This window comes from Mobula birostris, chromosome 14, assembly GCF_030028105.1.
Source record: "Mobula birostris isolate sMobBir1 chromosome 14, sMobBir1.hap1, whole genome shotgun sequence".
NCBI classification, from domain to species: Eukaryota; Metazoa; Chordata; class Chondrichthyes; order Myliobatiformes; family Myliobatidae; genus Mobula; species Mobula birostris.
The window spans coordinates 78,987,629-79,015,029 of NC_092383.1; the positions used below are offsets into that span (position 1 = coordinate 78,987,629).

The 27,401-nt window shown below is 40.8% G+C and overlaps 1 protein-coding gene across 3 annotated transcripts in view; it reads left to right on the forward strand.

The window, feature by feature from the left end:
- Nucleotides 1-27,401, forward strand: part of rap1aa (RAP1A, member of RAS oncogene family a) — a 114,301-nt gene that overhangs the window by 69,011 nt on the left and 17,889 nt on the right. For all 3 annotated transcript variants that reach the window (XM_072278732.1, XM_072278733.1, XM_072278734.1), the window contains exons 2-5: nt 7,255-7,338; nt 17,504-17,572; nt 23,652-23,708; nt 26,266-26,406. In XM_072278732.1, the coding sequence (XP_072134833.1) occupies nt 7,282-7,338; nt 17,504-17,572; nt 23,652-23,708; nt 26,266-26,406 (324 nt within the window). In that variant the 5' untranslated portion in view covers nt 7,255-7,281. The remainder of the gene's footprint in view (nt 1-7,254; nt 7,339-17,503; nt 17,573-23,651; nt 23,709-26,265; nt 26,407-27,401) is intronic.

Here is a 27,401-nt window from a genome sequence, read left to right on the forward strand (position 1 = left end):
CATCTTCCTCTTCACCCCAACTCTTCCCTCTCCACTGACACCACCAGCCTCCCTCTCCCTCCCCCCCCCCTCTGATCCCAGCTCTCATCCGTGCCGGGTCTTTACCATCCCCTCTGACCTTCAACACTCTGAGGCAGAGTGCTCTGTCCTCAGCAAGGGCCTTACCTTTGCCCCCTTTGCCCATACCTTAGCGAGTTCCGTGTTCGCCATGACGCTGAACTCTTCTTCTGCCAGCTCTGTCTTGGAGCCTACTTCTTCAGCAAGGACTCTCCCATCCCCACCGATGACCCCTTCTCCCATCTTCAACCCTCCTCCTCTTCATGGACACCCTGCCCTGGTTTTCTGCCAGCTCTGGATCTCTTTATTGTGAACTGCTGACAGGACATCAACCGTCTCGACTTCACCACACCTTGTTCCCATTCGAACCTCACTCCTTCCAAACGCTCTGCTGTCCACTCCCTCCGCACTAATCTTAACCTTACTATAAAGCCCACCGATAAGGGGGGTGCTGTTGAAGTCTGGTGTACTGACCTCTACCGAGGCACAGCGACAACTCGCGGATACCTCCTCTTATTTACCCCCCGATCATGACCCCACTAAGGAGCACCAGGCCATTGTCTCCCACACTATCATCAGCTTTATCCACTCGGGATCTCCCATCCACTGCTACCAGCCTTATAGTTCCCACACCCCGCACTTCCCATTTCTCCTTCCTACCCAAGATCCACAAACCTGCCTGTCCAGGTAGACCTATTGTCTTAGCTTGCTCCTGCCCCACCGAATTAATTTCTGCATACCTCGACACTGTTTTATCTCCCCCCCCCCCCCCCGTTCAGTCACTTCCTACCTATGTTCGTGACACTTCTCATGCTTTGAAATTTTTCGATTATTTTAAGTTTCCTGGCCCCCACCGCTTTATTTTCACCATGGATGTCCAGTCCCTATATACTTCCATCCCCCACCAGGAAGTTCTCAAAGCTCTCCGCTTCTTTTTGGATTCTAGACCTAACCAGTTCCCCTCTACCACCACTCTCCTCCGTCTAGCGGAATTAGTCCTTACTCTTAATAATTTCTCCTTTGGCTCCTCCCACTTCCTCCAAACTAAAGGTGTAGCCATGGGCACCCATATGGGCCCCAGCTGTGCCTGCCTTTTTGTTGGCTTTGTGGAACAATCCATGTTCCAAACCTATACTGGTATCTGCCCCCCTCTTTTCCTTTGCTACATCGAGGACTGCATTGGCGCTGCTTCCTGCACGCATGCTGAGCTCGTTGACTTCATTAACTTTGCCTCCAACTTTCACTCTGCCCTCAAGTTTACCTGGTCCATTTCTGACACCTCCCTCCCCTCCCTAGATCTTTCTGTCTCTATCTTTGGAGACAGCTTATCTACTGATGTCTACTATAAGCCTATGGACTCTCACAGCTATCTGGACTATTCCTCTTCTCACCCTGTCTCTTGCAAAAATGCCATCCCCTTCTCGCAATTCCTTCGTCTCCGCCGCATTCTGCTCTCTGGATGAGGCTATTCATTCCAGGACGAAGGAGATGTCCTCCTTTTTTTTAAAGAAAGGGACTTCCCTTCCTCCACCATCAACTCTGCTCTCAAACGCATCTCTCCCATTTCATGCACATCTGCTCTCACCCCATCCTCTTGCCACCCCACTAGGAATAGGGTTCCCCTTGTCCTCATGTACCACTCCACCAGCCTCCGGGTCCAACATATAATCCTCTGTAACTTCCGCCACCTCCAACGGGATCCCACCACTAAGCACATCTTTCCCTGCCCCCCCCCCGCTTTCCACAGGAATTGTTCCCTACGCGACTCCCTTGTCCATTCGTCCCCCCCATCCCTCCCCACTGATCTCCCTCTCGGCACTTATCCTTGTAAGCTGAACAAGTGCTACACATGCCCTTACACTTCCTTCCTCTCTACCATTCAGAGCCCCAGACAGTCCTTCCAGATGAGGCGACACTTCACCTGTGAGTCGGCTGGGGTGATATACTGTGTCTGGTGCTCCCGATGCGGCCTTCTATATATTGGCGAGACCCGACGCAGACTGGGAGACCGTTTCGCTGAACACCTACGTTTTGTCTGCCAGAGAAAGCAGGATCTCCTAGTGGCACACATTTTAATTCCACGTCCCATTCCCATTCTGATATGTCTATCCACGGCCTCCTCTACTGTAAAGATGAAGCCACACTCAGGTTGGAGGAACAACACCTTGTATTCCACCTGGGTAGCCTCCAACCTGATGGCATGAACATTGACTTCTCTAACTTCCGTTAATGCCCCACCTCCCCCTCGTACCCCATCCGTTATTGCCCATCCTCTGGGCTCCCCCTGCCCCTTTCTTTCTCCCTAGGCCTCCCGTGCCATGATCCTCTCATATCCCTTTTGCCAATCAACTGTCCAGCTCTTGACTCCATCCCTCCCCCTCCTGTCTTCTCCTATCATTTTGTTTCTCCCCCTCCCCCTCCCACTTTCAAATCTCTTACTAGCTGTTCTTTCAGTTAGTCCTGACGAAGGGTCTCGGCCCGAAACGTCGACTGTACCTCTTCCTATAGATGCTGCCTGGCCTGCTGCGTTCACCAGCAATTTTTATGTGTGTTGCTTGAGCTAAGGGCTTTTGCTTTGATGTGATTGATAACATCAGCAACGTCACTCAATGTGCTGTTATGTTTAGGTGACATTTTTCGGCTAGCCAGCATTTTCCTGTGTATGACACAGTGTGTAGACTAACGTTCAGGAGCAACCTCTTTGACTCGGGTAGTGAAACCAGACAGCCGTCCAGTCATAGCTGCAGCCCCGTCTGCATATTCCAGCACAGAATGACCAGTCCAGTTTGCCTGACATGTAGTCATTCAAAGACTTGAATAGTTCTGCCCCAGTTGTGTTAGTTGGCAGTGGCAGTGCACACAACATATCCTCCTGCACATCGTCTTGAAATATATAACCCACAGAAACCAGCAGCATTTCCTTGTTGTCAACATCGGTAGACTCATGGAACTGGATAGCATACTGTGGTGACTTGTTAAGCCTTTCCAGCAGCTGTGCTTCGATGTCTTCTGTTATGTCATCGATTCTCCTTGAAACTGTGGTAGCTGAAAGAGAAACCTGTGCCATCTTGTTAGCTGCAGTTTCTCCCAACAGTTCACGGCACATGTCCTTGGCAGCAGGCAGAATCAATTCTTCACCAACAGTGAAAGGCTTCTTAGCCTTAGCAATAAGGCTAACCACTAAGTACGACGCTGTCAGAGCAGCAGCATTTGTGGAGGTGGTCGCTCTCAGCACTTGCTTCTGTTCCACTTGCTCACGTTTTTTCCACTCAAAAAAACTCAATGGGTTTGTCTTTAAGTGCAGGGTGCTTGGACTCAAGGTGCCGAAGCAGTTTTGAGAGCTTCATTGCCTCATTAGACAGCTTGTCTCCACATATCACACACGGGGCTTGGAGCGTGTGAGTCACTGGTTGCAAAACCATATTTCATGTAGGACTCGTATTCTCTGTTGAAGGAAGGTTATATTTTGCAGCCTCTGCCTCAGCTGTCTCTGCGTTATCACTATTGTTAGGCCTTTTATGTCCTCTTCCAAAGAAACTCTCAAGCGACTTTTTTTTTTAACTCATACCGGCTAATGACCTCCGGCGTGCGTAATGACCTCGTGTGCATTCAAGCTCAACAGTGGGCGTGACAGGGAATGAGGAAAGGTGCAGCTGACCCATATCACTTCATTTGCCAAATCATATCATTTCCTCGTGGCCTGGTAGCACATGCTTTGTGGCCCGGTACCGGTCCACAGCCCGGTGGTTGGGGACCACTGCTATAACGAAGTAGTCAAACTTGAACCGCCTTGAACCCAAGAGCCATGCAGCATTATCATTAAACTATATGACTTCTAATTTTGTCACCTTATCAGGTATGTTATGTCTTTTGAAGACTGAGAGGTAAACGAGCTGTGTTTTTCATCTTTGCAGATTGTTAGCTACTTGTATTTTTGCTGTAAAAGAGGATTAGCCTTGATTTGTGGGATAAGTTTGAATAAATGCATTTTCATGTGACATTCAAGCAGGGTCATAGAAAAGAATTGTCAATTAGCTTTACCACCTCTGCAAAAGCTATTGTATTGGATTTCCCATCCTCAGAATTGTGAAATTATTTCCTCATTTTACCTTAAATTACATTTCTAAGGTCTCTTTTTGCAACTGTTACCTCCATTCCATCTGGCAGTGTTTGGTATGTTAACAGAGCAAAACTCTTCAATATATTGACCTAAATCTATTTTATTGATTATTCAGTCAGCTGCATCACTGGGAAATGTACTATGCCAGGTCAAGCACATTTTATAGCTCTCAAATGATGAATTGTGTTTTCAGAAAAGCCTGTGTGCGCAGCACTTTCAGTAGGTTATGCTGATAGCTTCCTGGATATGAAGTGGACTGCTCCAGAATGCAATGAGAAGCATGCATTTTTTTTTTGTTGTTGTTTACCAAATCCAGAGTGGTTAACTGTCACAATATTTTATGCAAAATGTACATAGATGTATGTTGCTTGAGGAAGAATTAATCCTGAGCAACACTCTTCCCATTGTACAAAGTTCAAAATAAATTTGTTATCAAAGTACATACAGGTTACCATATACTACCTGAGATTAATTTTTGACCATTGTACAGATCTTTTGGATTTTGCATGTTAATGCACAAGACTAACATGTTTATAATGCTACATTTGTGTGGTGTATCTATGAGATGCTGATTTGAGGGTGCTGCATGTAATTGTAATTGTCTGGTCTCTGGAGTAATTAAATAATATGTTGGTTGCTAGCTTTTAATCTCTGAAAAGATGGCATTTAGTTAATTTTTGGCTTTATCTTCATTGCCATGTTCAACCACCTCCATGCTTTATCCAGTGAAACGTTATCCAGATTTGCAATTTTCCTCCAAGCAAGAATCTGCTAACAATATAGTTAATCATTTTATACCAGTGTGGTGTTTTTTTTGAAAAGCAGTGTAAGATTTACAGTCTGGCAAGTCTGACACAATTGATCTGCTTGCAGTTCTTGGGCAGCTTGTCTTCCGATTTCCATTTTTCTGTTTAGTCCTCCGGTATTTGTCATCAAATAGCTTGCATTTTATCTAGCATGTGCCTTTTGCTTGACATTGCAGCATTGTTAGTATCAAGAGATTGTAGCCGTCTCATAATGATAAAATAACTGAGCAGCTACTGTTGGCTTGCCTTGAGCTTAAGTTCCAGGCTCTGTTAAAGGCATACTCTCAAGTACATATAATTTAAAAGTAGTAATTGGATTGTCAAACATGAGTTTATGGATTAAAATATTAAGGCTTACATTAATTTCATCCACCACATAGATGAAGATGCATTTTTAATCACCTTTTGGTTTTGTGCAACAGTTTAATTTCTTTGATGAATTATTTTGTTAAGAGATAAGAAACTACCATTTGAGTACTACCTTTCAAAGGCTTTACTGCCAATGAGATTAAGTTTACTCATTATTGTATGATTGGAACTTCAAAGCGGGGAGGTTTGAGGAGAAGAATCCATATTTTAAAATATATATACACATGCGCAGAGAAGACAGGAAGTAAAACCCTGCAACCCCGGAAACAAACCTCTGTTTACAGTAAACAGCTTTCTGTAGCAGCAGTGTTGCTATATTACCGTTATCCTAATTCGTATTAACTTATCTTTATAATGCTCACATTACAACACTTCTCCCCCTTTAAATTCCATCATTCCCCAAATGTGAAAGAACTGGGGAAACAAAAAAACAGTGGTGTCGTTAGCTTGTGTACCCCTGAAACTTATACTAGTGTCTCAGTAACAGTTTACCAATACAAAACACCTGGAAAAACATGGCAGATTCAACATTCAGTCTAACAAAGGAAACTGTCCATTTGAATATTCAGTCTGTCAGGAGGTTTGTGCGGGCGCTGTGCTACAATGGTTTGTTGACTTGCTGCCTGAGATAAAGAAACAAGGAGCACCAGGAACTGTTAAATGATGCGTGGCTACTGGATTTGGGGTTTCTGACAGACCTAAAGGCTAAATTAAATGCACTTAACAATGAGCTCATGGGAAAATACTGAAACCTGCCCCACATGATAAGCGCAGTAAATGCATTTAAGGCCAAGCTCAGTGTTTGGATTTCAAATTTAAAGAACGGGAGGCTGACACACTTTCCCAACTTGACGAAACTGTTATAGGTCATCAAGGAAAACAAAATGCTTTTCGCCCTGAGCAGTACTCTGCTTACCAAGACAAACTGGCAATAGAGTTTGATCGGTCTTTTGGGGAGTTAAACGTCATGAAAGATATTGCTGCATTTATTTCAAACCCATTTCTGCCGATCGATATAGAACAGATACAAGCGAAATTCCAGCAAGTATTTGGTGTGCCAAGTGATATTGAAATGGAAATAATTGATTTGCAAAGTGACATCGAACTTAAAGCAAGATCAAGGGATGGTGACCTTTGGGGGCTTGTCAGCAGGGAGAAGTTTCCTCATCTCACCACATGTGCAGTAAAAGTCAGTGCCTACTTCGGGTCAACTTATCTGTGTGAAATTGCATTTTCACAGATGAAAATTATTAAATCCAGGTACAGGAGCTGTCTTACTGGCAGACACCTCACAGATTGTCTCAGACTGGCTGTCTGTAGTTATGAGCCAAATTTCAGGGAACTAGCAGAAAGTATTCAGCCCCAGTCATCACACTGAGTGCAACAGTCAATTTTCATTTATTTTTCGTGTTGAAATAAAGTTAAATTATAAAACTTGGAATTAAAGGTGTTGCAATGTGAGCATTATAAAGATAAGCTAATACCAATTAGGATAATGGTAATATAGCAATACTCCCACTACGGAACAGAGGTTGTTTCCAGGGTTGCAGGATTTTACTTCCGTTTTTTTCTCCGCATGTGTGTATAAACCCCTCTGCCAGATTGGTTTTGCCGTCCCAGATAAAGTTGTTCCTTTGGACGTGAAGTTGCCGAGTGGTCCTTTTTTAAAGTAGAAGTTACTACATATGCGCTCTAGGGGTAAAATTTGCTTTTGCATCAAAAGGTTTATCAGGCATAATGTATTTGTGTATTTTTCTTTTCTTTTGGGATCTATTGGGAAAGTCTCAAAGATCGACCGGTGGATCGTGATCAACCAGTTAGCAACCACTATTTTAAAATTTTTCATGTGCTATAATACAATGTGGATAGCATACTTTTCTAAGCAGACTTTTTCTTTTTCAGAGTGACGCTGTTTAGCAACGTCACAGGATGCGTGAATACAAACTGGTTGTCCTTGGCTCAGGCGGTGTGGGAAAGTCTGCATTGGTGAGTATGAATAACAGAGCTAAAATAGTGCAGAATTATCCTATACTTATTCCAATGCACAAGGGGAGTATTTGGAAAATTGTGATGTTACTTTCGCTAATGGTTGTTCTTTTTCCATGTGGCTGAGCTTCTGACTCCAGGTTTGCTTGTATTTTATTCCCTTCCTCTGTAATATTCCCCTCTAGTCCCCTGTCCAAGTCCATCAGCTATAACTCGTACAAGCCCTTGTTCCTATCAGTATTGCATATTCTAAAATGGCAAGGCAAAGGAAATTATTCTGTTTGAGTTAGCTGTTTAGTAGACAAGTTCTACTGTACTTTTCCCAATTATACCTGTAGATTTTTATCTTTGAGTAGCAAGTGAATTAATGTCCACTGCCATTTCAGGAAGTGCATTTTAGATAATAGCCTTTTCAAATTTTCATGCCATGTCTAACTCTTATTTGATGTCTGGTTACCAACCTTTTGTACTTGAAAACATTTCACCTTATTTATTCTATATGAATCTATATAAACACCAATCAAGCCTTCCTGTTTTGAAGCAGGCCTCCCGGCAGACACAAGTGCTTTTCCCTGGTCCCATTCAACTGAATCTCTTCTGAACTCCAAGGGTTTGACAGAATTGAATGCTTTATCCCAGCTGGGATGTAAAACAGTGCTTTGCCAGAGTTTTGCATAAATTGCCTTTTGTATTCCATTCGTTTATTACAGACTTTATCTTCGACTTTTCCCGCAGCATTAAAAGATACGATACAGTTTGGATCTTAGTTTTAAAATTGTATATTATGCCACTATCTACTTTAGTACACTATTATTGCATTAAGATTCATCTGCTCTGTTAGCCAATTTTTTCCAGTTTGTTCTCTGAGATGACATTTGCATTTTTTATAAAAATGCCCTGTGCCTATACTAAAAGAGCAGTTGATTAATCAAACAGAATACTACTGAAACTATTTCTGACACTCACTGCACTTCCGTTGCACAATTCTCTTCAAAGAACTCTACTTACTAAAATCAGTTCTTATTTGACTAAATCCATGATGACATCCGTTTTAGCTCATACTTACTAAAGTGGCTGAGGAAGTTCTCCCATCATCCTGGTTGCATTGAATATTCCACCATTGCTAAATGTCAAGTTGGCACTGGAGGAACTGAGTACTATGATCCGTCACAAGACAGTATGTGCGCTGATGGATTCCTGATCACTGCAGAGGACTTCAACCAGGCCAGCCTGAAGAAGGCTGCGGCAAGCTACCACCATGTCATCTGTCGAATCACAGGAGCTAACATGCTTAATCACTGTTACACCACCATCAAGAACAGTTGCAGTGCCAACCTGTGCCTGCACTTGGCAAGTCTAATCACCTGGCTGTACTTCTACTCCCAGCAATTAGGCAGATGATTACCTGCATGACTGCTTTGAATTAGTGGATTGAACCATATTCAAGGATTCGTCTTTGGATCTGAATATGCCAGTCATTGCAGACCTCTAGATTTATATGGATGAATTAGTGCTTTCGCGAACATGCCTAAACCAGAAGCCCTGGACGAACCAAGAGATTCAGTCTGCTGAGGGCCATGTATGTGGTGTTTAATACTGGCGATCCAGGACCATACAAGAAGTCCAGGTACGATTTATGGTAGGTTATCATGAGGGTGAAAAAGCAATTCCATGGGAAGCTTAAAACAGTTGGCTTCACTGCAGCTGTGGCAGAGTTTGCATACCGTTACTTTCCTATAAGGTGAAACCTAACATAAATGGCAGTGATGCATTCAGTCCCCAATGAGCTCAATGTCTTTATTGCACAATTTGGAAAGGAGAATAAATGTGTGTGAATCCCCACAGTATCTGGTGGTCCTGTGATCTGTCTGAGGTATTCTAACATCTTAACATTTCTCAAGAGTGTAGAGTACTGTGGTGACCAGCTGGCTGAGGTGTTCAAGGACATCTTCAGTCTTTCATTGCTGTAGTCAGAGGTTTCCATCTGCTTCGAATGAACTTCAATCATATTTCCCAAGAAGAGCAAGATGAGATGTTTCAACAAATATCACTTAGTAGCACTCTGTAATGCAGTGCTCTGAAAGGTTGGTCATGGCTAGAATTAACTCCAGCCTGAGTAAGGATCTGGACCCATTGCATTTTGCCTGGCGTATAGCAGGTCTACAGCAGACACATGTACTCTCTGAACACTTGGTTTTGGAGCACTTGGACAAGAGCAATACATATCAGTCTGCTGTTTGTCGATTACTGCTCAGTGTTCAACGTCATCCCTTCAGTACTAATCAATAAGCCTCAAAACCTTGACTTCTATCTCCCTCTGCAACTGGATCCTTGACTTCCTAATTGGGCAACCACAATCAGCGTGGATCTGTAATAACATCATGTTGACAATCATTGCAAACATGCCTCGAGGATGTATGCTTAATCTAGTTTACCCTCTCTATGCCTGACTCTGGCTAGGCACAGCTCATGCCATTATAAATTTGTTGATGACATTACTGTTGGCAGAATCTCAGATGGCAGTGAGGTGTATAGGAGTGAAATGGGCTGGTTGTGATGTTGCAACAACAACCTTGCACTCAGCATCAGCAAGACCAGGGAATTTGATTGTGGACTTGAGTAAGTAATGAGAACACACCACTCTTTATTGTGGGGTCAACAGTGGAAAGAGCAAGCATCTTAGAGTACCTAGGCCTCAAATGTCAGGCAATAGCCTGGGCCCAGGACATTGATGCAATCATGTCTAAGGCATGCCAGTGGCTATACTTAAGATTTTGAGGTTTTTGTATGTCACCAAACAGTAGCAAATTGCTACCACTGTACAGTGGAGAGTTTCTGACTGGTTGCATCACTGCCTGGTATGGATGCTCCAATGTGCAGGATTGAAAGAAGCTGCAGAGGGTTGTAGACACTAATCTCAACCCTGAACACAACCCTCCCCACTATTGAGGGCATCTTTGAGAGGCGGTGCCTCAATCATTAAGGACCCTCACCATGCAGGACATGCCCTTTTATTACGACCACCAGGGAGGAGGTACAGGAGCCTCAAGATCCACATTCAGTGTTTTAGGAACAGCATCTTCCTCCACCTTCAGACGTAATGGTCCACAAACAACTCCACACTGATTTTGTAACTTGTATTAATTTTTATGTATTGCACTGCAGTATTGCTGCAAAATACATTTCACAACATATGTTGGTGATTAAAAATCTGATTCTGAATTCTCTGGTCTTTTGGGAGCAAACAAATTGGAGCTGCTTCTGTCTTCACTTTCCTGTGTAACGAAGGGTATATCCACATGAGCGCTGGTGAATTTCCTACCTTAAGGACTTCCAAACCTTCACTACTGTTACTTCCTTTCCATTTACATTGTCTGCAGCTGAGGAAAGTTGATGGAGGTGCTTGTGCTGGCATCCCCACTGTATCCACTATGTGAATCTCCTGTTTGGGTTCTAATTAACTCTGCCCTTGACCACTAGAGATTATTTTGACCACCAATCTAAATTGCTTTATAATTTTTCTTCCTTTTCTGCCCTTTGTGTCAACTGTGTTTGCCCTGAATGGGCAAGTGCTAAATTTGAAAGGATTAGAAAAACAGATATTAACTCTCACTTCAATAACCATGGTTGAAAAGCATAGATAAGCACTGCTCATGAGCAAATCCTTTATTTGCGATCTTCTAAGGGAATGAAACATCAAACTGAGCATTTCTTCATTCTGCATCCAACCATGTACTGCTATTCTAATTAGGGTAACTGGGTAGTGTTCAGACATAGGTGGTTTGACATTTATCCTTTCTCTTCCATTTGCTCCCTAAACTGGCCTAAATTATTCCAATTCCTATTAAGCCCGTGTATCATGATTAGAAACACAGATTAATGCAGCTCTTTTGCTAACCTTTTTTGATTCAAGTATTGTAGGTTGTGTTATCAACTGAATCAGTTTTATAATGGCTGTTAGAATTCTCTAATAGGAATGAATTTGAGAGCAGCTATCTCTGCATTTTTAATGACTTGGTACTGTTCCAGCAGCTAATTTGAAGTTTTATTAACACCATATCAAGATGTACAGTTTTGTCTACAGCCCTCATAATGTTTATAAGCTACTTGCCAGATGAGTGTTATTGAAAGAAAGGGGTATCTTAATGTTATTTTAAATAACAGTGCTAAGAGCACTTTCAAGCAACACACAAAATGCTGAAGGAACTCAGCAGGCCAGGCAGTATCTATGAGGAAAAAAGTACAGTGGACTTGCCGAGACCGTTCATCAGGACTGGAGGAAAAAGGATGTTCAAGAAGGTGGGGAGGGGGGAGGAGAGGAAGAAATAAGGTGATGGGTGAAATGGAGAGGGGGAACTAAAGGGCTGAGAATTGAATTGACTTTATTTCTTACATCTTTCACATAAATGAGTAAAATCTTTATTATATGTGTCTAAATGTGCAATCATAGTAATTTATGATAAATAGAACAGTCAATGTAACATAGAAATACACTCAAATCAGTGTGAATTAATCCGTCTGATGGCCTGGTGGAAGAAGCTGTCCCGGAGCCTGTTAGTCCTGGCTTTTTTTTTTTTTGCTGCGGTACTGATTCCCGGATGGCAGCAACTGGAATAGACCATGCTTGGGGTGACTGGGGTCCCTAGTGATCCTTCAGGCTCTCTTTTCTTCACACCTGTCTTTGTAAATTTCCTGAATCATGGGAAGTTCACAACTACAGATGCACTGGGCTGTCTGCACCACTCTCTGCAGAATCCTGCAATTAAGGGAGGTACAGTTCCCATACTAGGCACTGATGCAGCCAGTCAGGATGCTCTCAATTGTACCCTTGTAGAAAGGTCTTAGGATTTGGAGTCCCATTCCAAACTTCCTCAACCGTCTGAGGTGAAAGAGGCGCTGTTATGCCTTTTTTCACCACACAGATGATGTATACAGATCACGTGAAGCCCTCGGTGATGTGGATGTCAAGGAATTTAAAGCTGTTTACCCTCTCAACCCCAGATCCATTCATGTCAATAGGCGTTAGCCCATCTCCATTCCTCCTTTAATCCACATCCAGCTCCTTTGTTTTTGAGACATTGAGGGAGAGGTTTTCTTGACACCACTGTGTCAGAGAGATGACTTCTTCCCTGTAGGCCACCTCATTATTGTTTGAGATTAGGCTGATCAGTGTAGTCATTGGCAAATTTAGTTAGTAGATTAGAGCTGTGGGTGGTGACACAGTCATGGGTATACAGGGAGGAAAGGACGTGACTTGGTACACAGCCCTCAAGGGTTGTAGGGTGAGGGGAGGAAAAGGGGATGAGGAATAGAGGTTGGGGGGGGCCCTGTTACTGGAAGTTCAAGAAATCTTATGTTCATGCCATCAGGTTGGAGGCTAACCAGATGGAATAAGGTATTGCTCCTCCGACCTGAGTGATAGTAGAGGAGTCCATGGACTGACATTTCAGAATATGAATGAGAAGTGGAATTAAAATGGGTGACCAAGTCAAGTCAAATCACTCTTTATTGTCATTTCAACCATAACTGCTGGTTCAGAACATAGTAAAAATGAGACAACGTTTTCCAGGACCATGGTGCTACATGAAACAATACAAAAACTACACTGAACTACGTAAGAAAAAAAAACACAAAAACTACACTAGGCTACAGACCTATCCAGGACTGCATAAAACAGTGCAGGCACTACAATAAATATACAAGACAGTGGGCACAGTGGAGGGTATAGTAGGTTGGTGTTGAGCCAGGCTGTGGGTATTGAGGAGTCTGATGGCTTGGGGGAAGAAACTGTTACATAGCCTGGTCGTGAGAGCCTGAATCCCTTGGTGCCTTTTTCCAGATTGCAGGAGGGAGAAGAGTTTATATGAGGGGTGCGTGGGGTCCTTCATAAAGCTGTTTGCTTTGCAGATGCAGTGTGTGGTGTAAATGTCTGTGATGGTGGGAAGAGAGACCCCGATGATCATCTCAGCTGACCTCACTATCCGCTGCAGGGTCTTGCAATCTGAGATGGTACAATTTCAGAACCAGGCCGTGATGCAGCTGCTCAGGATGCTCTCAATACAACCTCTGTAGAATGTGGTGAGGATGGGGGGTGGGAGATGGACTTTTTTCAGCCTTCGCAGAAAGTAGAGATGCTGCTGGGCTTTCTTTGCTATGGAGCTGGTGTTGAGGAACCAGGTGAGATTCACTCTCACCTCGCCAGGTGAGGAGGGACCACTGGAAGATCCTAATTATTCTGGCAGATGGAGCAAAGGTGCTCAGCGAAGCAGTCTCCTAATCTGTATCAGATCTCACTGATATACAGGAGGCTACACTGGGAGCACTGGATACAGCAGATAACCCCGACAGACTCTCAGCTAAAGTGTCGTCTCACCTGGAAGGACTTTTAAGGGTTCTGAATGGTAGTGAGGAAGGTGGCATAGGGGCAGGTGTAACATTTGTTCTGCTTGCAAGGTTAAGTGCCAGGAGGGAGATCAGTGGTAAGAGATGAATGGACAAGATAATCTCTTAGGGAGTCTCCAGTACTATCTGTTGTATTGAATTCCACAGATTCAGTACCCTTGAGTTAAAGAAATTCCTCTGTCGCTGATCTAAATGGACGTCCCTCTATTCTGAGGCTTTTGGTTTCATCAGACCATAGAACCTTCTTCCAGCTGACTTCAGTATCTTCCACTTACCTTCTGGCAAACTCTAGTCGAGATTTCATGTCAGGTTTTTTCATCAGTGGCCTTCACTTTGCCACTCTCTCATAACGCTGTGACAGGTGAAGCAGCCAGGCAGCAGTTGTTGTACATGAAGTCTCTCCCATCTCAGCTACTGAAGCTTATAACTCCCCCAGATTTGTCATAGATATCTTGGTGGCTTCCCTCACTCATCCCCTTCTTGCACACTCAGTTTTTGAGGACTGCCTGCTCTAGGCAGATTTACAGCTGTGCCATATTCTTTTCATTTATTTATGATTGACTTAACTGTACTCCAAGGGATATTCAGTGACATGGAAATTTTCTCATCTCCATCTCCTGACTTGCGCTTTTCAATGACCATTTTTGCGGAGTTGCTTGGAGTGTTCTTTCGTCTTCATAGTGTAGTTTTTGCCAGGATACTGACTCACCAGCAGTTGGACCTTCCAGATACAGGTGTATTTTGACTATAATCAATTGAAACACCTTGACAACACATGTGATCTCTATTTAATTATGTAGCTTCTAAAACTAATTGGCTGCACCAGTGATGATTTGCTGTGTCATATTAAAGAAACTTATGCAATGTTTTATATTGTAATTAATTTAGATCACTTTAGAGTTTTTTTTTTACTTTGACACAAGTCTTTTTCTGTCAATCAGTATCAGAAAACCCAAATTAAATCCACTGTGATTCAATGTTTTAAAAAAAAAATTAAACATGAAAACTTCCAAGGGGTGGGGGTAGAATACATTTTATAGGCACTGCATGTCAGTGATATTAAGCCTGATTCTTGATGGTTAGATGTCAGTTTCCACACATGAAGATATCAGTGCTTCCTGCTTGAGTGTGCATTGTTTAATTTGCTGAATTTTAATATGCTGCGATTTTGAACACCAATTGCTTAAATTTTGGTAATGTTCTGGAATTTAAGTATTCATCAGCTCTTCAGATGAAGTGAGTTAAAATTCTGTTCTGTACAATTTGAGTTGAATTCCGTTGCACTGATATTCAGGCTAGATGTCAGTGTTGACTTTTGATCTACTTTGACTTGTATGCCTGATTCTGCAAGATGGCATTCCTGTTCCTGTCTATGTATCTAACAAAATGTAATGTAATTTTTGCATAAAAATGAAATCTTTGAGATGGGCAATATTATCTGAGCCAACATGCCCTTCTTTCAAGCAGGTTTTCTACTTGTAAGCCAAATAAGCTGTGACCTGGAAAAAGCAGCCTCTACAGATCTTAGAAAAAGTGTTGTTTAGCAGCAGGTTATATTAGTCATAGTTCAGTAAAATCGAGCTGTGTTTACAGAGCATTTTGCTTTATTTATAACTTAATCTGGATAAGGAAATGGAGGGATGGGTTAGTAAATTTGCTGATGACACAAAGGTTGAGTGTGCTGTGGTTAGTGTGGAGGACTGTCAGAGGGACATTGATGGGATGCAAAACTGGGCTGAGAAGTGGCAGGTGGAGTTCAATCCAGGTAAGTGTGAGATGGTTCATTTTGGTAGGTCAAATATGGCAGAATATAGCATTAATTTAGATTAGATTAGATTCACCTTTATTGTCATTGTGCCGAGTACAGCCAATGAAATGCAATTAGCATCTGACCAGAAATGCAAAGAATAGTATTATTTACAAAATAACTGCGAATAAAGGTAAGTGCTACAGCTTACAAATATAAAAGTACTGAGACAGTCCAATATGGGTGCGATACTGCTTAGCGCTGTGATGTGAAGTTCATCAGAGTCACAGCCTCAGGGAAGAAGCTCTTCCTGAGCCTGCTGGTGCGGGAGCGGAGGCTCCTGTAGCGCCTACTGGTTGGGAGGAAAGTAGGAAGTCCATGGTTAGGGTGAGATGCATCCTTGATAATGCTTTTCACCCTGCCCAGGCAGCGTTTATGGTAGATGTTCTCAGTGGTGGGCAATTGGGTGCCAATAATCCGCTGGGCAGTTTTCACCACCCGCTGAACTGCTTTGCAGTCTGATACGGGACAATTGCCATACCACACTGAGATGCAGTTGGTGATTATGCTCTCAATGGTACAGCGGTAAAAGTCCGTCAGTATCCTGGGACAGATGTGAGCTTTTTTGATGCTCCACAGGAAGTGAAGGCACTGTTAATGGTAAGACTTTTGACAGTGTGGAGGAACAGAGGGATCTTGGGGTCCAAGTCCATAGGACACTCAGAGTTGCTGCACAGGTTGACTCTGTGGTTAAAGCATACAGTGAGTTGGCCTTCATCAGTCGTGGGATTGAGTTTAAGAGCCAAGAGGTAATGTTGCAGCTATATAGTACCCTGGTCAGACCCCACTTGGAGTACTGTGCTCAGTTCTGGTCGCCTCACTACAGGAAGGATATGGAAACAATAGAAAGGGTGCAGAGGAGATTTACAAAAATATTGCCTGGATTGGCGAGCATGCCTTATGAGAATAGGTTGAGTGAACTTGGCCATTTTTCCTTGGAGCGACAGAGGATGAGAGGTGACCTGATAGAGGTGTATAAGATGATGAGAGGCATTGATGGTGTGGATAGTCAAGGCTTTTTTCCAGGGCTGAAATGGCTAACACGAGAGGGTGCTGTTTTAAACTGCTTGGAAGTAGGTACAGAGGAGATGTCAGGGTCAAGTTTTTTTTATATGCAGAGAGTGGTGAGTGCCTGGAATGGGCTGCTGGTGATGGAGGTGGATACGACAGGGTCTTTTAAGAGACTCCTGGACAGTTACATGGAGCTCAGAAAAATAGAGGGCTATGGGTATCCCTGGGTAATTTCTGAAGTAAGGACATGTTCGGCACAGCTTTGTGGGCTGAAGGGCCTGTATTGTGCTGTAGGTTTTCTATGTTTCTGTGTAATAATTTTGCTCAGATCTGTCAACTTCATCGATGCTTCATGTTTGATCCAATGTGCTTCAAATAACATTGCTAGATTTTAACTTCAAGTCTATTATAAACCAGGAATCACTTTGAAAAGTAAAGTTTCATGAATAATTTGTGATGTTAGTATTTGCCATTAGCAAATTGTAGGTTAGATTTTCTGGATTGGGAAAACTCCAGGACAATGCTGATGATTAACCTATGCAAGATGTATTCAATCTTTTAGATTTGATTTTGAAACTTTTACCTGGAGCTTGCTTATAGCCATCATGTCCCTTTTAGGCTTTTAAACCATTACTTATATTCTGCTTTATAATCTCTGGAGCCTGATAGTAGGCCAATGAACATGACGGAGCACTTGCGTGTCGAATGAATTTTTGATCCTTTTCTGTGGATTTGCTTACCTGTACTTTGGTTTTGTAACTGGAGCAATGATTAGCCAACAGAACACAAACTTAAGTCTAAATAGGTAAGGTGTTACTTGTATTATTTTTCCCTCCAGGCTTTTCTTTTCCTTCCTAGGAATATACTCTGCTCCAACTGAGATTAGACTATTGTTTTATTTGCAATAATATAAGCGCTCATTAAAATTGTTTTTATTTCTTTCAGACTGTACAGTTTGTTCAGGGAATATTTGTTGAAAAGTATGACCCAACAATAGAAGACTCCTACAGAAAGGTGAGATTTGGTAGTATGTATTTGGTTGGGTGGGGGGGGGGGGAGAGAGATTGAGAAGTGTGTACATGTGATCTTCCTCTCTGAATGGCGGCAATGACAAGTTTTGTATTTTATTGTACTTGACACAGCAAAGCATTCAGCAAGGTTATTATATGTACTGAGATGGTGGGAAAACTTTGCCATCCGTACAAATCATTGGAAAACATACGTACCTCATGGTAGTACAAATGGAAATACAACAATACAGAATAATAGCTATGAAAAGGGCAGTGCCGGTAGACAAAAGATGCAAGGACCTTGGCAAGGTAGACTGAGAAATTGAAACAACCTCCTGTTTGATAAAGAGGAACTCAGTCTTGTAACAGGATAAAATTGATACATGTTAAAATGTAGACTTGATTTGTTGAGGAATGTGTCAAATTAAACAATTAGAATTTCCTGAATAGTTTATGAATTAAGAAAATCCCAGAACAGTGCCGATGAGTCAGCGGGATGTTACCAGTGGTGGAATATTTCAGCAGTTAGGAGAGACTGGATAAGCTAGGTTTGCTTTCCTTGGCAGTATTCCTTGCCGTTATAGATAGTGTCTCTGATATACTGAGTTTTATTCAAATGAATTGCTGAGAAAATTTAGGAGCTCTTGGACTTTGCCAGTATGCTGCCCTTTAAGGCAAGGTGATTGGTGTCAGGAGACTTGTACTTTCCCAACACAAGTTTATTTCACCAACACTCCCAATTTCACCGTGTAGCCTAAGAGTACTCATCACACCAACAACTCCAATCTTCGCTTAATCTTTGAACACAAAGCAAATCTCTACCATCACCCTCGTCTCCCTAATGCCAAGCTGAATTTTTAAACCAATTTGATGCAATGGTGACTTGCCCAAAAGGTTGAGACCCATATGAGATGTTGTCTAAAGCCTTACTGAAATCCGTATAAACTGTATCCATTCTACTGACCATTGTTACCAACTCAAAAAAAAAAATCTGCTCTTAGTCTACACAGAACTATCCAAAACCCGACTGCGCCGTTATAACTTATCTGTATTTTCATTCTGTCTCTTTTCCCCAGTGCTTGCTGCCTTAAATTTTGCACTTATTGCCTTAAATTTGGTCCTACTCTTGCTGCCTTGACTCTCCCTCTAATCTCTGATGCTACGCACCACCTTGATCCTTTGGCCTTTTTTTTGTTCGTTCCCTGTTTGTCAGCATGAAGATTTTAGCTTTCATTCCTTTCTGATGTTAAGAATGTGGAGAGACAAAACATGTTCAATAAGGCCACTGCTTTGACCAAGTATTTCATCAACTACCCATTCTTGTGGCTCTTTCATTTTGTGCTTGCCTAAAATGCCTTGAAAGGTTTTGCATTTAAACCACCCAGTATATGCAACTGTTGCAAAGTACAACATTAAAAACAAGCCTTTTGTCCCAACTCATCCATGTTGACTAACAAGTCCATCTATGCTAATCTGATTTTTCTGCATTGGTCCACATCCTCCTCAGATCAGGTTCTTTAAATCTCTTGCTTGTTTAAATTGGTCCAGTGAAAACCATCGAACCCATCCAATCTTCCTTTATAAATGGAAACCTTCAGGTGATTGTGCTGTTGAATCTCTGCACTCACTTGCACTATCACATCCTTTCTATGGTGTTGTGACCAGGACTGCACACAGTATTCCAAGTACAGCCTAACCAATGTCTTGTACAGTTGCAACATGTCTCATCTCTTGTACTCTACCTCTGCATATGAAGGGAAGTAGACTAAGTGTATTCAGTATCCTATCCACCTGTATTGTCATTTTCAGGAAGCAATGAACATACATCTTATGATGCCTGCTGTTTACTCGTATCTGGCAAATGCATTAGTTCGCCATTGCTCTACTTAACTATTTTTGGGCCAACATACTATCTACAAATCCAATCTTGTCATCAGCGTACTTACTAATCAAACCATCTACATTCTCATCCCAGTTACAATATTATAAACAGGAAGGTCTTAACACCAATCCCTGTGGACACTTCTCGTAAGACTTCCAGTCAGAGAAACAACCATCTCCTGCCTCCTATTGCCAAACCAAATTTGGATCCAGTTTCCCACAATACCAAAAACTCTATGGTCTGACTTTCTGAGCTAGTCTATCTACAGGACCTTGTCAAAACCTTATGTCCATGTATGCCACACTAACTGACTGGCCTTCAATTTCCTTGATAAGCTCCTTGTTGTATTACTTAATAGTGTAACAGATAAAACTAGCTGTAACAAGATTCATAAAAATTTCTTTATGAATAAAGGCTTTTGATACAATGTCTACACACCAGATTACTGTCAAGGAAAACATTTATGAAAGCAATAGAAGGCATTCAGATTACAAAGGCTTGGGTTTATTGTTCTTTTAGCTAGTCTGTATCTTGTCTCCCTCCAGATCCCTGTTTTAGTTCTATAATCCCCAAATTCTTTTTGGCAATCTTACCAAATGTAAGATGTTAATATTGAATGAAGTGTAAGAAACACTTAGGACAAATAGCATACAATCAATAGTCATGTTACTAGGTACATGAGTGGAACCTAGTGTGGTCTTCTACTGTAGTCGCCTGTCTACTTCAAGGTTTTGTGTTGAGCATTCAGAGACTCTCTTCTACCCTGTAACATGTGGTTATTTGGGTTACTGTCAGGTTCCTGTAAACTTGAGCCAGCCTGACCATTCTACTCTGAACTCTCATTTACAAGGTGTTTTCACCCACAAATCTGCAGCTTACTGGATGTTAGTTTTTTACAGCAGTCTCTGTAAACTGTAGAGATGCTTGTGTGTGAAATTTCCAGGAGGCCAGCAATTTGAGATGCTCAAACCAGTTCGTAATCATTTCACGGTCCAAGTTGCTTGATCACATTTCTTCCCCATTCTGATATTTGGTTTGAACTGTTATTGAACCTCTTGACCGTGTCTGCATGCTTTTATGCATTGAATTGCTGCCACATGATTGGCCGAATAGATATTTTGCTGTACTAGCAGATGTACTTAAAGTGGCCACTGAGTCTATGTAGAGACGAGACATGTTGATGATAGATGAATTTTGATCACAAATCTTGCCTTTTTTACTTTTGAAAGTGACACTTCCTTAAATTTAAAAATCTGGTAAGATAGCTCGGAGTTGCGCCCTTAACTACTGAGGCTTGTCTAAAATTTAGCATTTTAGAATAATATAGAGGAGGGGATGGTGATTGTTGATATAGCACAGACCACTTAGTCATCTAGTCCATCCTCATTCCCAGTAGTTCCAGTGCATTCAGCTTTGTGCACTCTGCTCCATTTGTCAATAAGTAATCAAGTTGATCCTATTCACCACTGCAACCTTATAGTGTCACCTTAAATTTTTCAAATTTTATTTTGTTCTCCAAGTACTAAAGGAAAGCTGGAGGTTCTTCCTTCTTAAGGACATCAGGGGTTATAGCAATAAGGAAGAAGTCGTCAGTCGGTAGGAGGGGGTGGGGGGAAATTAGCCATGATGGAATGGTGGAACAGCTTTGGGCCAATGGGTTTGCAGTGTATTTTACTCAATTAGTCTACAGTCAAGGATGTAGATTTTTAATATGCAGTTCAAGGTATGAAGAAATTAATCTTTTTAAAAACGACAATTTATAGTCTCAGGAATGAGCAAGTGAGAATGCAGCAAATTGCATTTGAGATTTGCTTGAAGAACTTGCTGAGATTTTCAATCTTGCTGTCCTTTATTACATAGAAATTTCTAACCATTGCAGATGGAACATTTGTTCTAGCCTGTTTGTGCATGTTTTCTTCCCATGTTCCCAACTTTCCACCTATCCCAATTGTCATCATCTCTTCTGTCTTGTTTATGATTTCCTGAAATTTCCAGAAAAGTAAGCATTCTTCTTGCAAATTTGATTTGTTACAGGATTGAGAAAACAATGCATGGTGTGGGTCTATTGTATTCTGCTGTTACAGAACTTGTATAGATCTTGATCCTTTAATCCTCCTAACTGGAGTGTGTATGCTGTCATTCTTTGATCACATTCTGATTAACACAAAAAATAGTTATTTTTTAATACTATATCTATCAGCAGCCATCTGTTTTGTTTGAGGGCTGCCTCTAATCTTCATTATTAACTAGTGGTCTCTGGAAACGTGAGACTGCTGTTTTCTCAGTAGCCCGAGAGCCTAAGAAGAGACTTCACAAAGCAACCCAAAATTACCAGTGTCCTTCGTTGATCACATCCATTGAAAGCAACTGAAGTTATTTCCGTACCTGCTGAATTTATTTTATGAGAAAGTGGCAGTAATGGCTTCTCTACATATGCCAGTTGTATGTCAATCTTATTTTTAAAAGCACATTGCTTTATGGAAGTGTTCAGAAATATTATAAATACTTTTCTAAATGGGAATTTTCCTTCATTTGAAACTCAAATTAAATTTTAAACATTTAATGCTTTCCATTTTGAGCTGTTATTAATGGACATAATGGGCACTTAGCTAAAATTAGATTTATTTTAGCAGGAGTCAATTTTAAACTTTTGATAATTTGGTTCAAAAGCAAAATACTGTAAATGGCAGAGTATGAAGTCAAAATACTTCAGTCAGCAAATATTGGAGTGACTTTGACCTCATTCAAAATGGAGTTAAATCAGTGCTGACATTGAGTGATGTTTGAAAATTATCATTAAAGTTTACTGCAGGACAAAAGTTACTGCTATGAGACCTGCAGTATTAAAATTTTCCACAGTTCTGTAAATATTTAAATCTGCATTTCAGCAGTAAATTGAGGAATTTAATCAGTTCACAGCATAAAACTGCAATTAGGCTTCAATTTGGCAATCTTAGTCTCCTGGGTGGCTAATATGAAACATTGTAACTAGATGTCACATTGTGAAACAGAAATTGCTCAGTTCTTCATTTAACTATACATTAACCTGACCTAAATCTTTGCACATTGCTGAATGGTCAGCAAGAGAATTGGTTCAAACTGGGAAATAAAATCCTGCATTAGTCTCCCAAGAAATTGCTGTAAAGTGCAATTTTATCTGTGTTCATAACAAAACAGGAATTGCTGAATTATTAAAAATAAAGATCCAAAAGTTCTGGATGCCAATGCAGTGGATTCCAGTTAATTGACACATTGGGACCAGTAGTACATTTTTGCTCAATTAAGCAGATGCCCCAATTAGCTAAAGTTTGTTTATTTAGCAATACAGAATGGAGTAGGCATTCCAGGCCTTCGAATCATGATGCCCCAGCAACCCCACAACTCTGATTAACTTAACCTAATCACGGGATAATTTACAATGACCATTTAACCTACCTGGTACATTTTTGGACTGAGTGGAAACTTGACATCTAGGGGGAAAACCCACATATTCCAGAAGATGTGGAATGAGACTCCCTACTGAATGGTGCCTGAATTGAATTCCAAGATCTGGAACACCTGAGCTATAATAGTGTTGTGCTATTTCGCCATCATGTTTCAAGGAAATAATTAAAAAGGTATATGAACAGGACACTATTGATTAACTGAGTAACAAATTATGTATTTAAATAAAATGCAGAACAAATTGGAAGGCTACCAATGACGGTGGTTGCCCGTCCTATCCAATGACAGGAAACTTCCGCTGATACTTGCTCCAGATTCCAGCATCAACAGTCTCTTGTCTAAGTTCTGAAGAAGTTGTTTGCCTAATGGCTTCCATTCCACACACAGGCTCACTCGGACCAAAATGAGAAACCCAATCGAGGATAAAATCTCAATTAGAAAATTAAGCATTAAAATCAAGGAGACATTTTGCCACATCAGTTAGTGGAAGCTGGCAGCACTCTAAATATTTGAATCAGTAACTTTTGGAGCTGAAGTCTGAAATGTTGAGCATGAATATTGAGATAAATGACATTGTGAAATTTAGCCATGGTCTAACTGATTGGAGCAGATTTGAGGCACTAGTTGACCCATTTGTATCCACCTGTCTATTATAAACGCCTACAACTTTTAAAAAATCATATTTTAAAAGGATATTAATTTTAATTAAGTAGCTAATTGGCAAGATTTAAATTAAGATGTATTTTCTCTTTTTCAGCAAGTTGAAGTAGACTGCCAACAATGTATGCTTGAAATCCTCGACACAGCAGGAACAGTAAGAAATTTTTGAACAAATTTGAATAGTTTCTAGCTTTAATATACTGTTGTAGCATTACATTGGTTCCTTGTTGATTGGTCATTTTGTTACTAATTGCTCTTCTGAAAGTAGTCTTTAGTTCTGCTCTACTAACCAGATTTGTTCTTTCCAGAAGAAACCACATTAGACATGTAATTTGCTAGACAACTGGTGTATATATAAGGTTGATCTGATAATGCTGCCTTCAGCTTTGAAATCTGTTGCCTGTGCAATATTGAAAAGCAATTGTTAATTCATCAGTAGTTAAGGATCCAGGTGGATTTGCAGAATTGGGGAACATGGCAACTTCCACGTTAAAAGAATCTGGTTTTGCTACAAGTCTTGTTTCACCCTGCAAATGATTTGCCCCATCCGTTACAAAACAGTGCTTGTTGTATCAATCTTTCCTGGCTGTATTGCATGGTTTGACCTTACATACATGTACAACGTATCCACAGCACTCCAGTGTGTCCATCTATGGAATATTAATTGTCATTTTCATAAACATGAGTGCCTCCCTCAAAGTTGGTTTTGCAAATGGCTGACACCAGGACCTTCAGATGGATTGTGAAATATTGTAAAATGGATCTTGAAGCATTTGAATGGGACTGTAGGGTTGTGATTATATAACATGAGCAATGTTTGCAACTTTGTCTTAAATGTATTAATTTTCTGCAATTATTTTCCATGAATGTATGTGTTGCATGTGATACCCAGATGCACTGTAATAAATGTCAGGTAATTGGTGTGCTTTACTTGTAAATAAGTTGATCTTCCTATATTGGCCCCCTTCCCTAATCAAAATATGTTGTGCCCATTCAGCTGCTGCTTGTGACTGGAGAATCCTAAATGGTCCACTTCTTGAATTTTCAGTTTATCTGTATGGAGATACAGCACCGTAACAGGCCCTTCCTGCCCAGTGAGACCACACCACCCAGTTATTTCAATGTGTCCTATGAACAAATAGTATTTTCACTTGTTAGTTGTTATTTGGTATTCAATTTCACTTGCATTGAATCCAAAAATGTATAATGTTACTCCATCTTTGGAATGATGCATTTCATTGAAATTCTTCATCTGGCACTTAACCAAATAAAATTAAATACTGCTGTTGAAAGAGTTGCAGGTCTCCATACTAGATTCTTCATTCATATAATGATATAACTGAATAATTAAGAGATGTGGTCATGTTACAACTGAGTTGCATTACAATATTGAAATCCAGCAAAAAAATAGCAGCCAGAAGTAATGAACTAACAAATTCTGTTAAGTTGTTTGAGCCTTGTCTATAAAAGACTATATGGAATTATAGCACAGAAACGGGCCAGTTGTTGAACTGATCAGTCCACAATAAGCACTGATCCTTATTGCTCAACTTGAGCTTTCCCTCATTGTTCTTTCACAAAAAAATACAAACACAATCCTCTGCTTTCTCCCTGATGTATACACCCAGTCTCTTGTTTAAAATACATACGTGCCACCAACTTAGGGCATTCCATGGCAGAAATACTACATTTATGTCCCCTCCCCCTTGGATAAAGGAGTTTCTTCTAAATTCCCTTCAGAACTGTAATCTTTAAGCATGAAGGTTTGTTGTGGGACCCTAACCTGGAGTATCAGCCTACCAGGTGAATGATGCAGCGTGCCCAACTTTCCAATTGTGGATAATTTAAACTCTATTTCTTGGGGTGGGACAGAAAGCAATCATTGTAAATGTTGTTCTGAGTCCTTAAGTTAGTAGAATTCTGTAGGCTGGCTGACACTTCAAAAATATGACAAAGTGACACTTCAAAAATATGGCCAAGCTTTGTTTCTCTCCTTTGAGCGCTGGAGCTCCCTCTAGTGTTTAATCAGGCTACAGTGTTCGACATTGACATTTAACTTTCAAAACTAAAAGCTCAAGTAAAAGACTTTGTAAATCAGGTGAATGTGGGTCAATCTTCATGGATTGATGGAAGGAATGTGCACAGATGGCATTGTTGGGACTATACTACATGGAAAAACTGAAAGTGCAAATGTGATACGATGGTTGAGGATGTGAACTTGTAACTCTGCTTTAAGTTCCAACCATAGTTTGTGACCAATGTCAGGATTGGCAAATGATGTAGTTTTATTTCATTTGTGACCTGAATTCCATTCAGTTGTCAAAAGATTCCACTTATTTTGCTCTCCAAAGTAGTTCTATCTCTCAGTTGATAGAAAATTCAAGACCACTGACCTGAGAGATGGAGAATGGAGTTCTGATCCCAAATATGGAGGTTGACATCCACCCATCTAATAGATGAGAATGATCCCTCTGTTTCCCTCAAATTTTATAATGTGTGTTTTGTGAGAGCACATGAAATCCTCCTGCAGGACCAGCAGCTGGTAAAGATGGTTGTATCCAGTGATGCACAGCAACTGAATGGGAAATTAAAGCATTTCCTATTTCCTTTAACTTGTATTAACACTTGGGTGCTCCTGATGAATTATATAGGGTACTACAGAAATCTTGTGCAGATCATCAAACTGATCAAATGTTTTATTTTCATTCCAGGAGCAGTTCACAGCAATGAGAGATCTGTATATGAAGAATGGCCAGGGATTTGCACTAGTATATTCAATAACTGCACAGTCAACGTTTAATGACTTACAGGACCTGAGAGAACAGATCTTGCGAGTCAAGGACACTGAAGATGTAAGTATTAATTTTGTCTCCTGAAATTAAGTATTCCAACTCGAGCTTCTGGTAGCTTTAATATGTAAAATAAAACTTTAATGAAACATCATGTGAATGATCTCTGGAGTTCTCTTGTGACCACTTGGAATATTTGAAGGGGTGCCAATAAGTGTGTGTGTGTGTGTAAATTTTCAGAAAAAATATTATAGCATGTGAAATTGGGGTTAATAAACTGTAAAGGATTGAGAATAGGTTACTAGACAGAAGCTAAGTGAGAATTAGTTGATTCTGTATAACAAGCTTTGTCTAATGAGGTATTGCAGGGATTGATGCTAGGGGGGTTAGCTATTAGAAAATTGGTATCACTGGCTGAGGGGAATCAAATGTGGTATCTCCATCTCTGCTGGCATTGCAAGACTAATAGGGATTGTGAGTAAATGCCTGGTGGGAAGTGGCAATTCAGATTGGATCAACTTTCCATAATCATCTTTGAGCTAATTCTACATTTTGGCTTCAAATCCCTATAATTCCAATTACCTTGCCTATACAATTTAATTCCAATCTAAATAGTGTTCTGATCTTGCCAATACATCTGCCACTTCCTTTGTACCTATGGAAATATTAAGACTTTGCTGTTACACTTGTCATGTACTGAAAAGTTAATTCAAGCTTTTGCTATTTTAATGCTGATTCAGATTGACAAAATATATCTATATTATTTGTGTTGTGCTTCTGTGTACATTATTTCCTCACTCAACTTCATTTTCTGGGCATGTTTTCAAATTGTCAGCTTTTGACCTTTCTGACAAGCTTCAAAATTTGCACATTCTTAATGGGTTTTAGACCATTGCTTAGTCTCTTAGCTGTTTAAGTTTAGTAATTGGATGTCTTTAATAACTTATTCTAATATAATGAAGTTGAAAGCATTTAATATAGAAGAGTTAAAGTGAGTATAACATCCACTGCTATCCTAACAGAAAATAATATAAGCAGATGTCATGGATCTATGCACC